This window comes from Haliotis rubra, unplaced genomic scaffold (genome assembly GCF_003918875.1).
Source record: "Haliotis rubra isolate DU_JTF1 unplaced genomic scaffold, ASM391887v1 Scf51, whole genome shotgun sequence".
Taxonomy (NCBI): domain Eukaryota; kingdom Metazoa; phylum Mollusca; class Gastropoda; order Lepetellida; family Haliotidae; genus Haliotis; species Haliotis rubra.
In genome coordinates this window covers 1,769,747-1,786,003 of record NW_025767202.1, presented here as the reverse complement: position 1 = coordinate 1,786,003, position 16,257 = coordinate 1,769,747, and the positions used below count along the sequence as shown (strand labels likewise).

Below are 16,257 nucleotides of genomic sequence, written 5' to 3'. Positions count from 1 at the left end.
ATAATCGAGTCTGGACCAAACAATCCAGTGATCAATAGTATAAACATCGATCTACGCAATTGGGATACGGTGACGCGTGTCAAACAAGTCAGCGAGCCTGATCATCCGATCCCGTTATTCACCTGTTATAATAGCTCATTTCTTCATGACCTAAAGCAACCGTCAAATATTGTTTACTTATTTATTTACCAGCAGTGATGGCAGCCTGTGTTGTGTGAGTGAGAGTGGGTGGGGGTGATTGGGTGGGTGAGAGAGAGAGTGAGTGAGTGAGTGCGTGTATTGCTGGATACGTCGCTTGATGACTATCGCTTGCAGTCAGTGTGTGAATGAGTTATAACGCTCACATCCGTTTTACATCAATATCACGTTTGCTTCAATGAGTGAGTGAGGATAATGATGTCATTGAGCATGCTTACGTTAAATATTGATCATTTTCACATAAGAGTTGAGATGAAATTCTCCTCGTCTTCCGTTATCGGGTCCAGTTACAACCTGTCTACCCACGTCTTGTACTGTCATGGCACTTGACACGTTGTTGTGAAAGGCCATAATTGAAGCCATTACTGAGGAAATCGATCACGTCCAAGTAAAGTTTTAGGCCTTTGAAAGCGGATATATATTTTATTATAATGTTGGGGAAAGAGGGTTTCTATACATCAAACACGCGTAGTTAACAACTATAGAGGATGATAAGCCTGTTAAGCCTGAAAGAGCGTTGATCCAAACTATCACGGGACTGCCAATGTAAAAAGCCTGAACGACATTCATTCTGACGTCAAAGCGCCTTATATCGATGTACATTGAACGGAACAGAGATATTTTTAGACTGAGGATAGTCTGTTGGACCTGGTGTGAGTCTCATAACCCCACGACTTAACGTTATGTGGGCCATGGGTATACACGTGTGAGCACGGAAGGCTGGTAGGAAAGGCCGCACTTGTGAAAATCACAACCGTTGTATTGATCAACATTGGTCTGATTCATAACCCACAGGAAAAGCCGGGAACGGGTCTAAGAGTATGGATATCTATACATAGAACAGGAGCATTATGAAATGCTACGAAGCACGGCCTTATTGACAGAGGCTAACATACCCTTGCTTTCGCTGTGATCATGAAAATGTTGATCAGTGTGGGGACAGTACGAGGTTGTTCGCCAGGACTGACACTGTGTTCATCAACAAGCAGTCAATGGAGGAGCTAGCGCAGCTATTGATCTACGGAACACTCACCACTTTCATCTACTATAGTGTAGAACGTGAGTATCGTCTGCTTCTCTCCCTACGTCATCCCATTCCCGGAAATCGTCTGCCGACCTCTGTTTGGTATTTCCCGCCAAAAATAACTCGGCTAATAATATCGTATATAATTTGAGGGAATTACCTGAACTCACGAGAGTGTATCTGTGTACATCAACAGAATTGAGTAGAATTACAAAAACCAGTGAAACGATGCAAAATCTAACAAATACACATGCACGGGCAGAGGTATACTGTATTTCATCTTTTGAGATTTCCCGAGAGCGTGCATTTCGTTTTACGCGCTTTAACACCATTCCAGCAACATCACGGCGGGAACACCGGAAATGGTCTTCACACATTGTATCCATGAGGGGAATCGAACTCGGACAATCGGCATAATAAAGAGATCATTTTACCACCGGTTCCCCCGCCGCATCTGATATTTACTAGTGTTATTTCTGCACGTTTTCTCGCCACGTATGAATTTTGAAATGTATACTGTCAGTGTGAAACAACATCTGTTGGTGGTTTCCGACAGATTGGAAGTCCCCGTACTGAACTAGGGTAATTGGTTGGCCTGTGTTCAATTCAATGTCACCTTCAGTGTCAGCGTATGTTCACATGTGGTTTCCTCGTATCTCTGACCACTTGAAAATTTGATGCTGATGTGTGGATGTATATATTTTGACGAGTATGATATTGATGCAACACAGCTGTGACCATTGAGTATCATTCGTTTATTGACCTACCAGAGCTGACAGAAACACACACTAAGTCATCGAGGTATTGATTCACACGTCCCATTCAGCAATCTTCCTGTTCACTCACTTATCCAAACTCGGTTTATGCGGAGGAATGTGTTGTACAGAGTTGCCCCCCTTCGGTGAGCCAGGAAACTGTTACTGTGGGTCCAAACCCCACAAAACTGGAAAACGTCTGAGTACTCAATCACAGTGGGTTTCCACCTATAGTATGCTAACATGTCGTAATATAACACAGTGACCGTTTACAGCCACGTCAACACAACTGAACCCGTTCACTCACTCACTCCGAATAAAACAGAAACCATGTGACGTCATACTTTAATCATACGGCATAGTCACAATTACTTAGACACCCCATAAGCAGATTGAATTTTTCCTTCATGGGAATACAACTAAAATCACAATATTACTTTCAATACAACTGGTCATCTATCACAAAATACTCCATCCACCAAGATAAGTGTTTTTTAATATTTGAAATTGTTTTTCATTGATCGCCGTCACCAATCATAGTTGGAGAACATTTTCCTTGTCAGTCAATATATGAGGCGAGTTGATCCCGTACATCTCTTATACTGCGACATCAGTTTCCTGAAAGTGTCTTTCAGAAATGGATAGCCAGTTGAGTGAGTTTCTATAAGTACTTGTTCCCTGAAATATCAACAATATGTCCGTCGATGTGGACCCTCATGTCATTTTTACCACGGACGCCATTCGACGAAATATTTTTCAAAACACGCCTTGTGTCCAGTTGCACTGCCAAGAAAACAATACCTGATTTTTCAGTTCCAGCTATGCTATCTCACAGACCCTTAGCCACATTATTTTCCCTAATGCAAAACCCCTAAATTAAGCAAGTCTAGATTTACTTAGGTTCTGAATCGCCGAGTTCAGTTGGATTCCTTGTCAATATAAATGGAATTATTTGTTGCTGTCAACTTGTTCTCTGAGACTAGGCGTTAGTCTAGGTTCCAACAGACATCACCAGGAACGTGTACACAGATTCGGTAAACGTGACTTTATTAGAGTAGTTTCAATATAGTGAAGGCCATATCGGAATCTTGAGGCTACGGCCATCCATGAACCCGTGGCCTCCCTTCCCCTGTGTTGAGCTGGTGCTAAACATACTAATTAGTGATATATTCAGCCAGTCAGACCAAGGCGCACCCTGGCCCTCTCCCTACATAGCCGATGACCGACATACGGTGATATACTGCCGACCTTGCCACAGATTACATAGTGTAAATGTTACTGTTGTCAGTGTGAGACCAACAGGTGGCCGGGTATGAACTGGTCTGACCATTTATCTCTCGCGACAATTTAAAGGCACATATCTTTTTATGAAATATTATTTACGCCAAAGCGTTATTAAAACAACTCACACCCATAAACATAAGGAGATCAGCTGTCAATAATCTTTGGTCGTCCCCTGTATCCAAGAGTAAGTTTGGGTAAGTAACTGGTTAAAGCGTTCGCCCGTCACGGTACAGCCCGGGTTTTATTCTCCATGTGAGAATGTGTGTCCATTTCTGGTGTTCCTGGTCGTGATAATGGAGCGTAAAGTAACACAGCAAATGAAGAGTTTGATTTTACTTTTTTCTTTCTAGTCGTAAAATGTTGGAGAATTACTGATACGACGTAAAATAGTACTCACTCACTCAACCTTTTCTCGAACAGCTGGGCCCAGTTCAACAAAGCGCTCCGACTGTTGTAAGCCAGTAGACACCACGGACGTGGGAGTTACGATCACCTTAGCGGATGTTCCCCTTGTTGAACCGAGCCCTATAGTAACATTAATTACACAATGACTCGTTACAAGTGGTGACCTAAATAAGTTCAATCTACATAAGACGGGCTCACCATCCACCCACCAACCACCCGCTCCCCGTCCAAACTAATCCAGCCCTGCGTATTCCATTGACAGGCACTTCCTGTTATATATGCATGTCACTTCGTGATGCTCAAGTACGACATTGTAGTTTATTAATAGTCGGAAGTAATTAATTTTCGCAAGCATGAAACCTGAAATGTGTATGATCTCCTCTGTGAGTCGTCCTCAACGCCGTGTTCAATGTCAACACCGGCCGCTTCTCCCTAAGATAGAACTGGTGTTGGCTGAGTGTCTAGAGATCGTTCAAATCCGCCTGGAGATTTAGAAAACTGTGCGTGAGGTCTTTGAGCCGTATTGGGTTGAGCCGAGAACTGTTGACACACAAGGTCTCATTGACACAACAACGTTACAGCTACCCCTGCTTCATGATTGCGTTCATGGTCTGTCGCCTGGACGTTTGATGGCCATGGTCAAAATATTCGTGATCAGTTTCTGAATCCGTTCATCACACCTCGAGCGAAGTCGTCACTCTCTTACATTTACAGATATAGAATTGTATGGTGTATGGTGTTACAGATTGTATGGTGTTACAGATTGTATGGTGTTACACATTAATAATTAATCCAAATCATTGAGTTTTTATAATGTCTAATGCTAACGGCAGAGTTGATTGCATGGACTATATAGTGAATATGGGGTCATGAATCACTTGAGATAAATAATGATATTTTGTAACCCTGAACAAACAACTTTTGACCAAGAACCACGTCACGTTATATGAAATCTTTGAAACGAAGCATGTTCTTACAAGTTGGAAAATATCGACACAAAATGTAGGAAGTGCTCGAATATTGCTCGACCTAAAGGGAAAGTTGCCAATTGGGAAAGACAGAGACAACACCAAGTCAATAAATGTCGACACCTTTCTGTGAAACCCATGGACAAAGTGAAGCAAATAGTTTGTCATCATCAAACTATGTGATGAATATAACCTTATGTCTTATACGGTGAACCTGACAGATTTGAAAAGTTCGTTAGGGTTGCCTTTAATGCTATCGAAGGACTCCTCTATCTACAGTTGATAGTCGATAGTACATGTACATCTAGGACTGGACAGATGTATTTGTATGGTCATTGCCCAGTATCGATCCTGCATGCACTCATCAGCAGTCGGAACACGAAGCTGATTTCCCAAGAGCTCATCGTTTCATTACCGGCAGGACGTTTGAGCTGACACAGACGCGCTTTCTCTGTCTGCCTAGCTGTCTTATACACCTGGTAAGAAGGACATTTTTGCAAACATGTCAAGTTATCATATGTATTAATAATGTAGTGGTTTAGGTGTGTCAGTGCGTGTACATTTTCTTTGTGTGTGTCTATTTGAACATTCCGATGTGGCAGGTTATTTTATGTATTAGTGGTGTGCTAAGGTATTGGTAATTGGCAATTAATGATTGTCAGTAATTTGTGTTCGACCATGTGATTGTGCAGGAGTGGTCTGTGACAACATATTATTTCAGCTAATGAAAGTTTTTTTGCAAACAGATTATTCAAGCCTCAGGGTATTCACAATAATATGGATTCGTTGAAACGTACACAAACGACACGTTTGTCAGAGAAAGCCAACAGACTTAGACCGTAGAATGGAAACCCATCACGGTAGTTTCTTAAGCTGGTTACATGTTTATAAAACATGCAAAACCTTTTTTATAATCATAAACAATTCTGCTATATGCAATTTCGATCGTACGATTCCGACTATATTATGAGCATGTGGTTATGAATGACAGCCATGCAGATAGTGACAACAGGTGTTTGTGAAAAGGTCAGCGTGTCATGGGAAGAGGTCAAAGTGTTTTTACACAGTGTGTTAAATTGTGTTGAATATTGATAGTAGCTCATTAAGCATACGTGTCGATACCTCAATTACCCTCACAATAGCTTCATAGCTGAAGCGTTCACGATAAGCAAGTTATGTAGATGTAACGTAGAGGGAAGCAAACGTGGCAGGTTCGCTTTCTGAAACATCCCGACCAGAGCATGTCAAGATATCCTATAGCGCTAATTGTCGTGTATATCAGTTCCACACATCGTTCACTTGATGTCATATCTAACATAACAAACAATTAAAAAAGCGTACCGACAACATATAAACTCATATCATGAAGTCGTTAAGATTGAGAGCAAGCACTCGGATATCATATACCATTAAAATGCATGAATAATGTTAATTCCATTTCTGATTTCATCTGAGTATATTAGATACATTATTTTTGTCATCTGTTGTTATTAGTTTCTTGATTAGTTTCTTTGATTTCCTTCCTTTTTCATAAATTTTGATATCTAGTGAATCGTCTTTGCCTTATTCATATTACATTTCATTTTTCATATTTACCAGTCAATTTGAGCACTCTTTGTCATTTAGGACAGTTTAACGAAACCTACACTCTCACTCAAATCTGACCAATGTGATTATTTTATTCACGACAGTTCACACTAAATGATAGCACAGATGCCAGAACAATTACTACTATGGGTAACAAAAGTCTGTCATTCCCTGTGAATACAGTACTTAAAATTGCTTGTTTACCAATATATGTTAAGATAAAAATGTTTAACAAAAAGTTACCGAACTGTTTGTTTAACACTATTAAGAAGTTGTTAAATACATGCTGACTTGGTCAGGAATGCGACGTCGATCCGCATACCAAGCCAACTTTACTGGTTGTTGGGGTAAGGTCGGGAGTAGTAACACTCGTTGTTTGTTGCTGTACACCGTTATCAGGCTTCCTCTGAGTGTATCTTCTTCAACTTGAGATATCATTTTGTGACTTCACTTAGACCACGAGTGTCTGAACAAACACTGCCCTAGCATAAACACGAGCCTGTAAACCACACTGTCACTGTACCAAGCCTGTAAACCACACTGTCACTGTACCCAGCCTGTAAACCACACTGTCACTGTACCCAGCCTGTAAACCACACTGTCACTGTACTCAGCCTGTAAACCACACTGTCACTGTAACCAGTCTGTAAACCACACTGTCACTGTACCCAGCCTGTAAACCACACTGTCACTGTACCCAGTCTGTAAACCACACTGTCACTGTAACCAGCCTGTAAACCACACTGTCACTGTACCCAGTCTGTAAACCACACTGTCACTGTACCCAGCCTGTAAACCACACTGTCACTGTACCCAGTCTGTAAACCACACTGTCACTGTAACCAGTCTGTAAACCACACTGTCACTGTACCCAGCCTGTAAACCACACTGTCACTGTACCCAGCCTGTAAACCACACTGTCACTGTACCCAGCCTGTAAACCACACTGTCACTGTAACCAGTCTGTAAACCACACTGTCACTGTAACCAGTCTGTAAACCACACTGTCACTGTAACCAGTCTGTAAACCACACTGTCACTGTAACCAGTCTGTAAACCACACTGTCACTGTACCCAGCCTGTAAACCACACTGTCACTGTACCCAGTCTGTAAACCACACTGTCACTGTAACCAGTCTGTAAACTACACTGTCACTGTACCCAGTCTGTAAACCACACTGTCACTGTAACCAGTCTGTAAACCACACTGTCACTGTAACCAGTCTGTAAACCACACTGTCACTGTAACCAGTCTGTAAACCACACTGTCACTGTAACCAGTCTGTAAACCACACTGTCACTGTACCCAGCCTGTAAACCACACTGTCACTGTACCCAGTCTGTAAACCACACTGTCACTGTAACCAGTCTGTAAACCACACTGTCACTGTACCCAGCCTGTAAACCACACTGTCACTGTACCCAGTCTGTAAACCACACTGTCACTGTAACCAGTCTGTAAACCACACTGTCACTGTAACCAGCCTGTAAACCACACTGTCACTGTAACCAGCCTGTAAACCACACTGTCACTGTACCCAGTCTGTAAACCACACTGTCACTGTACCCAGCCTGTAAACCACACTGTCACTGTAACCAGCCTGTAAACCACACTGTCACTGTAACCAGCCTGTAAACCACACTGTCACTGTAACCAGTCTATTGAATTTCAGCATCCAAGAAAGAACAACTATAGGTTGTTTGTAATTCGCGAGATAAACCAGACTTGTATTTACTTTGCATTTTGTTCCAGTGTTCTGAGACATTATTCTATAAGGCGCCCATCGTGAATGTTGCTCTTGTGGACCCGCGGATCAATATATTTATGATTATTTAAGGTTTTCAGTTTCAAGTATTTTGTGGTGATTGAATTATAGTCCATCAACGCCAGAGAATACCCAGTTTGATTATCCACTTTCCACTTTGCGTAAAATGCAAAAAGTCGTGGAAATCAATGCTGACACCAGGCAATCAGTAACATGATCAATATATTCATTAGAATTTCAAACTCCTTGAGTTGAGAGTTCATTAGAATTATATTTAAGCTTGCTAGTCCTACAGACCATCCTTCTAGGTTCAGCTTTATTTCTGAGTTTGGATTTGTAGGTCATATTTAGTCAAGTTTTACACCGAAGACCTGTGGTTGACCTCCTCTGTGTGAAAAATGTGAAACACACTCTTGCGCCCGTTTCGATATTACATGATTATATTAAAAAGAGCAAAATTGTTCAGAGCTACACATTCTGATATGCACTTATTAGATCATACTGTTTCTGGAGAAAACGTATTGGCCCTTCAACATACCATAAAGATATAATGGTTAGCACATATGGTCATTTTTTGTGTTTCCATAAAAGCGTAATATTACAGCACGTGATCGTGAAGCCGATAATGTGTTTTTAGGGTGTTGTGTTTGTCCGAACTGTACAAAATGTCCCTCTGTCATAATCTGGTGAACCCTAGATTCGTCCCTTTCTGACAGGATCTGGTGAACCGTAGATTCGTCCCTTTCTATCAGGATCTGGTGAACCCTAGATTCGTCCCTTTCTCATAGGATCGGGTGAACCGTAGATTCGTCCCTTTCTATCAGGATCTGGTGAACCCTAGGTTCGTCTCTTTCTGACAGGATCTGGTGAACCCAAGATTCGTCCCTTTCTATCAGGATCTGGTGAACCGTAGATTCGTCCCTTTCTATCAGGATCTGGTGAACCCTAGATTCGTCCCTTTCTCATCAGGATCCCTAGATTCGTCCCTTTCTCATAGGATCGGGTGAACCCAAGATTCGTCCCTTTCTATCAGGGTCTGGTGAACCCTAGGTTCGTCTCTTTTTGTCAGGATCTGGTGAACCCAAGATTCGTCCCTTTCTATCAGGGTCTGGTGAACCCTAGATTCGTCCCTTTCTCATAGGATCGGGTGAACCCAAGATTCGTCCCTTTCTATCAGGGTCTGGTGAACCCTAGGTTCGTCTCTTTTGTCAGGATCTGGTGAAACCAAGATTCGTCCCCTTTCTATCAGGGTCTGGTGAACCCAAGATTCGTCTCTTTTTGTCCTTTCTATCAGGGTCTGGTGAACCCAAGATTCGTCTCTCTTTTGTCAGGATCTGGTGAACCCAAGATTCGTCCCTTTCTATCAGGATCTGGTGAACCGTAGATTCGTCCCTTTCTATCAGGATCTGGTGAACCCTAGATTCGTCCCTTTCTCATAGGATCGGGTGAACCCAAGATTCGTCCCTTTCTATCAGGGTCTGGTGAACCCTAGGTTCGTCTCTTTTTGTCAGGATCTGGTGAACCCAAGATTCGTCCCTTTCTATCAGGGTCTGGTGAACCCAAGATTCGTCTCTTTTTGTCAGGATCTGGTGAACCCAAGATTCGTCCCTTTCTATCAGGGTCTGGTGAACCCAAGATTCGTCTCTTTCTGTCAGGATCTGGTGAACCCAAGATTCGTCCCTTTCTATCAGGATCTGGTGAACCGTAGATTCGTCCCTTTCTATCAGGATCTGGTGAACCCTAGATTCGTCCCTTTCTCATAGGATCGGGTGAACCCAAGATTCGTCCCTTTCTATCAGGGTCTGGTGAACCCTAGGTTCGTCTCTTTTTGTCAGGATCTGGTGAACCCAAGATTCGTCCCTTTCTATCAGGGTCTGGTGAACCCTAGATTCGTCCCTTTCTCATAGGATCGGGTGAACCCAAGATTCGTCCCTTTCTATCAGGGTCTGGTGAACCCTAGGTTCGTCTCTTTTTGTCAGGATCTGGTGAACCCAAGATTCGTCCCTTTTTGTCAGGATCTGGTGAACCCAAGATTCGTCCCTTTCTATCAGGGTCTGGTGAACCCAAGATTCGTCTCTTTTTGTCAGGATCTGGTGAACCCAAGATTCGTCCCTTTCTATCAGGGTCTGGTGAACCCAAGATTCGTCCCTTTCTTGGTCAGGATCTGGTGAACCCAAGATTCGTCCCCTTTCAGGTCTCTTTCGCCCTTTCTGTCAGGGATCTGGTGAACCGTAAGATTCGTCTCTTTTTGTCAGGATCTGGTGAACCCAAGATTCGTCCCTTTCTATCAGGGTCTGGTGAACCCAAGATTCGTCCCTTTCCGTCAGGATCTGGTGAACCCGTGATTCGTCCCTTTCTATCAGGATCTGGTGAACCCAAGATTTCCCCTTTCTGTCAGGATCTGGTGAACCCTTGATTCGTCATACAGGGACTCTGAGTTTCATCTGAGTAGTAACCTGTCACCTGAGCAATAACCTGTAACATGTTTAGTAAAGTGTAAAGTGTGTATGAACCTGTAACCTTCATCGACTAGGACCTCCCTCCCTTGTCATACAATGCTAAAGTGGCAGTTCTATTAAATGCGCTCGTAAACCAAAAACTCGATTTATTCATGAATGCCAGCGCGAAATGAGATTCACGTTCGTATCCGCTTCATTTACAACATACATCAGGTTGCTGTGTTTCTCGTAAACATGTATCTGACGCAGGTCAGAATTAAGTAGGTCGTTGTATTTTCGAGATACAGTTTTTTGGTTCGTGATAGCGTATCTCCAACACAGAACACAACAAGGGCCTCTCTGTGACCCTGCATAATGAAGGTCAAATACTCTGTTATTTGCATCCAGCTAGTCAGCTGTTAATGAGGCCAACCTTATTCTGCAAGACACACATTCCGTCATATCATGTACGCCCGGTAACATCTGCTTGTCCCACATTATAGTTCGATAGTGTATTTATAGCCCTGTATTTATTCAACAGATTATTGTATGGCCTTTCGAAAAAAATACATTTGAAATAGATCTGATCCGAATCTAATGGGAAAGTGGAAAATACAAATATTACGTGGATATCTACTGTTGAGGGATACATTCATTGATAACCTTCAACGATAGTTAAGTACCCTTCGACAAATTTTACCTTTTTGCGCAAGCTACATTTATAATTACTGTGTGTTTAATTGGAGTCTTCTCATTTCCTACCTGATGTCGGAGGCATTGAGACGCCTCCACACATATTCATGTGCTGCTCACACACTTTTATGGTACTGAAGTGCGTCTATTTTAAGATAATCAGTATTTCGTATGTTTGTTCTGCTCCCTGTTTGGGTGATCTCAAGAAATGTTCGATCACGATACAAGTCTTTGAGTGTTATAAAATTGCCAAGTGTTGCGTCTTGTGTAAATGATTTATCAGGTCAGACCTACCCTCGCCTACTGACATAGGAGCAAGGATGGCAAGGTCAATGTGAAACACACGTGCACTACCACGCGGTACAGGAAATCGCTTAGCGCTACACAACGACATAACACATTGTGTGCTCTCAGGGGTGGAATGTGGTGCTGTGGATAACTTGTATCAGTTTGAAATGTGGGTCTAGGCGGTGTAGCTGTGTATGTAGGAACACAGACGTGATGTAGCTGAGTGTATGTAGGAACACAGACGTGATGTAGCTGAGTGTATGTAGGAACACAGACGTGATGTAGCTGAGTGTATGTAGGAACACAGACGTGGTGAAGCTGAGTGTATGTAGGAACACAGACGTGGTGTAGTGATGTAGGCTGAGTGTATGTAGGAACACAGCTGATGTAGGAACACAGACGTGATGTAGCTGAGTGTATGTAGGAACACAGACGTGATGTAGCTGAGTGTATGTAGGAACAGTGACGTGTGATGTAGCTGATGTGCTGAGTGTATGTAGGAACACAGACGTGATGTAGCGTGAGTGTATGTAGGAACACAGACGTGATGTGATGTAGCTGAGTGTAGCGTGATGTAGTGAGTGTATGTAGGAACACAGACGTGATGTAGCTGAGTGTATGTAGGAACACAGACGTGATGTAGCTGATGTAGACGTGATGTAGCTGAGTGTATGTAGGAACACAGACGTGATGTAGCTGACAGACGTGATGTAGACGTGATGTAGCTGAGTGTATGTAGGAACACAGACGTGATGTAGCTGAGTGTATGTAGGAACACAGACGTGATGTAGCTGAGTGTATGTAGGAACACAGACGTGATGTAGGAACACAGACGTGTGTATGTGTAGGAACACAGACGTGATGTAGCTGGGTATGTAGGAACACAGACGTGATGTAGCTGGGTGTATGTAGGAACACAGACGTGATGTGAGTGTATGTAGGAACACAGACGTGATGTAGCTGTAGTGTATGTAGGAACACAGACGTGATGTAGCTGAGTGTATGTAGGAACACAGACGTGATGTAGCTGAGTGATGTAGGAACACAGACGTGATGTAGCTGAGGTGTAGGAACACAGACGTGATGTGTAGCGTGATGTAGCTGAGTGTATGTAGGAACAGACGTGACATGACGTGATGTAGCTGAGTGTATGTAGGAACACAGACGTGATGTAGCTGAGTGTATGTAGGAACACAGACGTGATGTAGCTGAGTGTATGTAGGAACACAGACTGAGTGATGTAGGAACACAGACGTGTATGTATGTAGGAACACAGACGTGATGTAGCTGAGTGTATGTAGGAACACAGACGTGATGTAGCTGAGTGTATGTAGGAACACAGACGTGATGTAGCTGAGTGTATGTAGGAACACAGACGTGATGTAGCTGAGTGTATGTAGGAACACAGACGTGATGTAGCTGAGTGTATGTAGGAACACAGACGTGATGTAGCTGAGTGTATGTAGGAACACAGACGTGATGTAGCTGAGTGTATGTAGGAACACAGACGTGATGTAGCTGAGTGTATGTAGGAACACAGACGAGGTGTAGCTGGGTGTATGTAGGAACACAGACGTGATATAGCTGTGCCATCTGTGTATAGGTGCAAAGACCTCTAAGGACCTGAAATGTGTCGGAAATAGGATGCAATATAGAGGAATAACGTGTATGTATAAATCCGGATGCAATGTAGCTGAGTGTTCTGCGTGTGGGAATACGGACTCGATGTGACTGAATGTTCTGCATGTTGGAATACGGATGCAGTGTAGTGATCTGAGGTTCCGTGTTTGGTCCATCTGCCATCATCGATGAGCATCAACTGTCTGGCGATTTCTACATTATTGATCTATAATTACAAACGACCGCGGGATGCCCTAGGTACTGGCGCTGCCTACACCGTCTTAGCGTATGGTGCAGAAACACATCGATGTTTACACATCAAGCCCAGCAGTCTTTCCGCTGACTTGATGAATTTATCAGAACGTTGTAATTATAGGAACGTATGTAATGAACGTATTGTTTCAAACATGGAATGAGCTGTTCCAGATTTATCAGGATTCAGTACTATTTTGCTCCCAAGCAAATTTTACGATTTGTACAAAAATCACATTTCCGAGACAAACGTTCTTCCTCTGTCAGTACAAATAAACCACCAAACAAGACTGCATTTACCCATTCTACGACAGATGCAGTCCTCCAGAAGGGCCCGTGGCGGTCGGTATTAGATTGACTTGAATAGCGTCTTCCTCAATGTACGCAGGTGACAACGTGGTCGTTTGTCGGAATAGACAGACAAACAGACAGACAGACAGACATTTTATGTCAGTAGTGTAGGCCATTGGCCCATAATACAAACAAAATGCAAGCATAAATAATACCTACATGCCGGATGTAGGATCATGAGTGAAATACAGGGTCAGTTGACTGTAGTGGTGGGTTTACTTCTTAATTTTAATACAGCAGAGAGGAGTGTACTTAATGTTTTTAGATAATTAATGCTGTTACAGGTAATTAAACGCACAAATACATATAACTTGAATATTTAACGGGGTTGACGTGTACTAAATCCTCAGATATGTTGCAGAAAATGTCATATTTAAGCAGATCATAAACAAACAAATAACCTCCAGGACAAACCAGTAATTGTGAACCACGACCTTCACCTTCAGGGCGCGCAATCAAGCAACTGATCACCTGATCCCTATAAGTCGCCTCCTACGACAATCATAAGCTGTAAAGAACTATATAATGCGAACAGCAACCACCACGGGGGGTAAAAGAATAAAGGTATGAAAAGCTCTTGATGAATGGGAATATAAAGTTGTTATGATATTAACATATATTTTCTCATCCAAGTCCGAAAGGGCTTAGTTAATGACAGTAGGCTCGGCTGAAACGCACAGACGTTCTCTACGTCCGGAACATGAAGACGTCCAGGCGTGAAAACAGTATCGACAATATCTATAGTGAATCAATGGTATGTTCACAAAACACTTGACCTCCCTCGCTGAGACTGAATAGGGGTTGGAGCTGTTGTGGTCAGTCGCATAATTCACATTTTTTACCCGTGCTAATCCGTACATTCAGACAGTAATTACAGGTGACTGACAAAACTCTTGCCTTGAACCCAAACTATCACGACACCTGTCAGGTGTCCACGCGTCCACAACAACCGTTATGATGTAACAGTGAACGGCCTTTTAATATACTTGGGTCATATCTGCTATCTATATCCTTTCTCTATTATTGTGTACTCAGGAAAACAACACTTACTGTTCACACTATCACGCGTGTTATAACGGTTTGATGACAAAACATGAGGTTCTGTCTACAGTGCACTTTCACTAATAATAAGGTTCCTGGTGAACATTTTCTTTACCTGTTTATCATGAGATTATTACTCTTTTCATGTTTAATATGAAATCTCTTTTCAAAAGAACAGATAAAAATATTGTCAACAACGTTTTGGCTCTATAAGAACGGGCACGGGTGGCCCAGTAGTGTGAGGCGCCACTATTCGCTGCGCAGAGTTTGCGTCCCTTAGGCATGATCACCACGATTATGTTTCTAGTATAGTCAGAACCATATTTCATGTTCGTGCTCATTAGTTTCACGTTTGTGGTAGACTTCGGCGATCTTGCCAGAATGCATTTTTAGCTCTCTGGCAGTGGTAATTCCTATAGTTTAGTATAGACTTGTCGTTGCGCTACGATCGCTTTGAGGTCCGTTACAAAAACAAGAATCATTTCAGATGCTTGATTGGCATTTTAGAAGATGATATTTGATGAACATAGAGATTTTTCTGGGTTACATCTTCTTTTTATTCTCGAGTACAACGTTTCAGGGCTTGTTCTGGCCCCATCATCAGGTAAACTGAACAGTAACTGTTAACTCTGGCCGTGACGTCACAATGCTTATGACGTCACAATGCTATGACGACGCAATACATGTGGTGATCAATAGATACAGATGACATGGCTAATAGAATATATGTTATTATGAATATATAAGATGTCATTTACTGCAAAATTAATGGATCAATTTAGAACTGTGCAGATACTTATACAATATTGTTGATTGAATTAGAAATGTACACAGACGTATTTATAAATGTATAGAATGTAAAGTAATAGCAGTGTATACATAGAAATTATGCTTTATACATGGGAACAGTGACGAGGTAGGGTATTGTCTTATTGTTTTATGTACCATGCATTTGGGAGGTAGACACCCTGGTCCCTGTTTATTGCTGGTTTTGTGCGTTTGATGAAGATAGCTTCAATCAACTTGCGTTTACGCCAGTCACTGATGTTTTTTGAGACGACTTCAGTTTCCCAGTCAATTTCATGATCGGGATTATTATTATTAAAACACATCAAACGCACAAAACCAGCAATAAACAGGGACCAGGGTGTCTACCTCCCAAATGCAAGGTACATAAAACAATAAGACAATACCCTACCTCGTCACTGTTCCCATGTATAAAGCATAATTTCTATGTATACACTGCTATTACTTTACATTCTATACATTTATAAATACGTCTCTGTACATTTCTAATTCAATCAACAATTTTGCATAAGTATCTGCACAGTTCTAAATTGATCCATTAATTTTGCAGTAAATGACATCTTATATATTCATAATAACATGTATTCTATTAGCCATGTCATCTGTATCTATTGACCACCACATGTATTGCGTCTTCATAGCATTGTGACGTCATAAGCATTGTGACGTCACGGCCAGAGTTAACAGTTACTGTTCAGTTTACCTGATGATGGGGCCAGAACAAGCCCTGAAACGTTGTACTCGAGAATAAAAAGAAGATGTAACCCAGAAAAATCTCTA

At 42.1% G+C, this 16,257-nt stretch overlaps 1 protein-coding gene across 1 annotated transcript in view; it reads left to right on the top strand.

Moving 5' to 3' along the window:
• The first annotated feature begins 923 nt into the window (after positions 1-923).
• LOC124292229 (carbonic anhydrase 2-like) overlaps positions 924-16,257 on the top strand; it is a 37,709-nt gene continuing 22,375 nt past the window's right edge. The window contains exon 1 of the mRNA XM_046729281.1: positions 924-1,257. Coding sequence (XP_046585237.1) covers positions 1,191-1,257 — 67 coding nt within the window. The 5' untranslated portion in view covers positions 924-1,190. The remainder of the gene's footprint in view (positions 1,258-16,257) is intronic.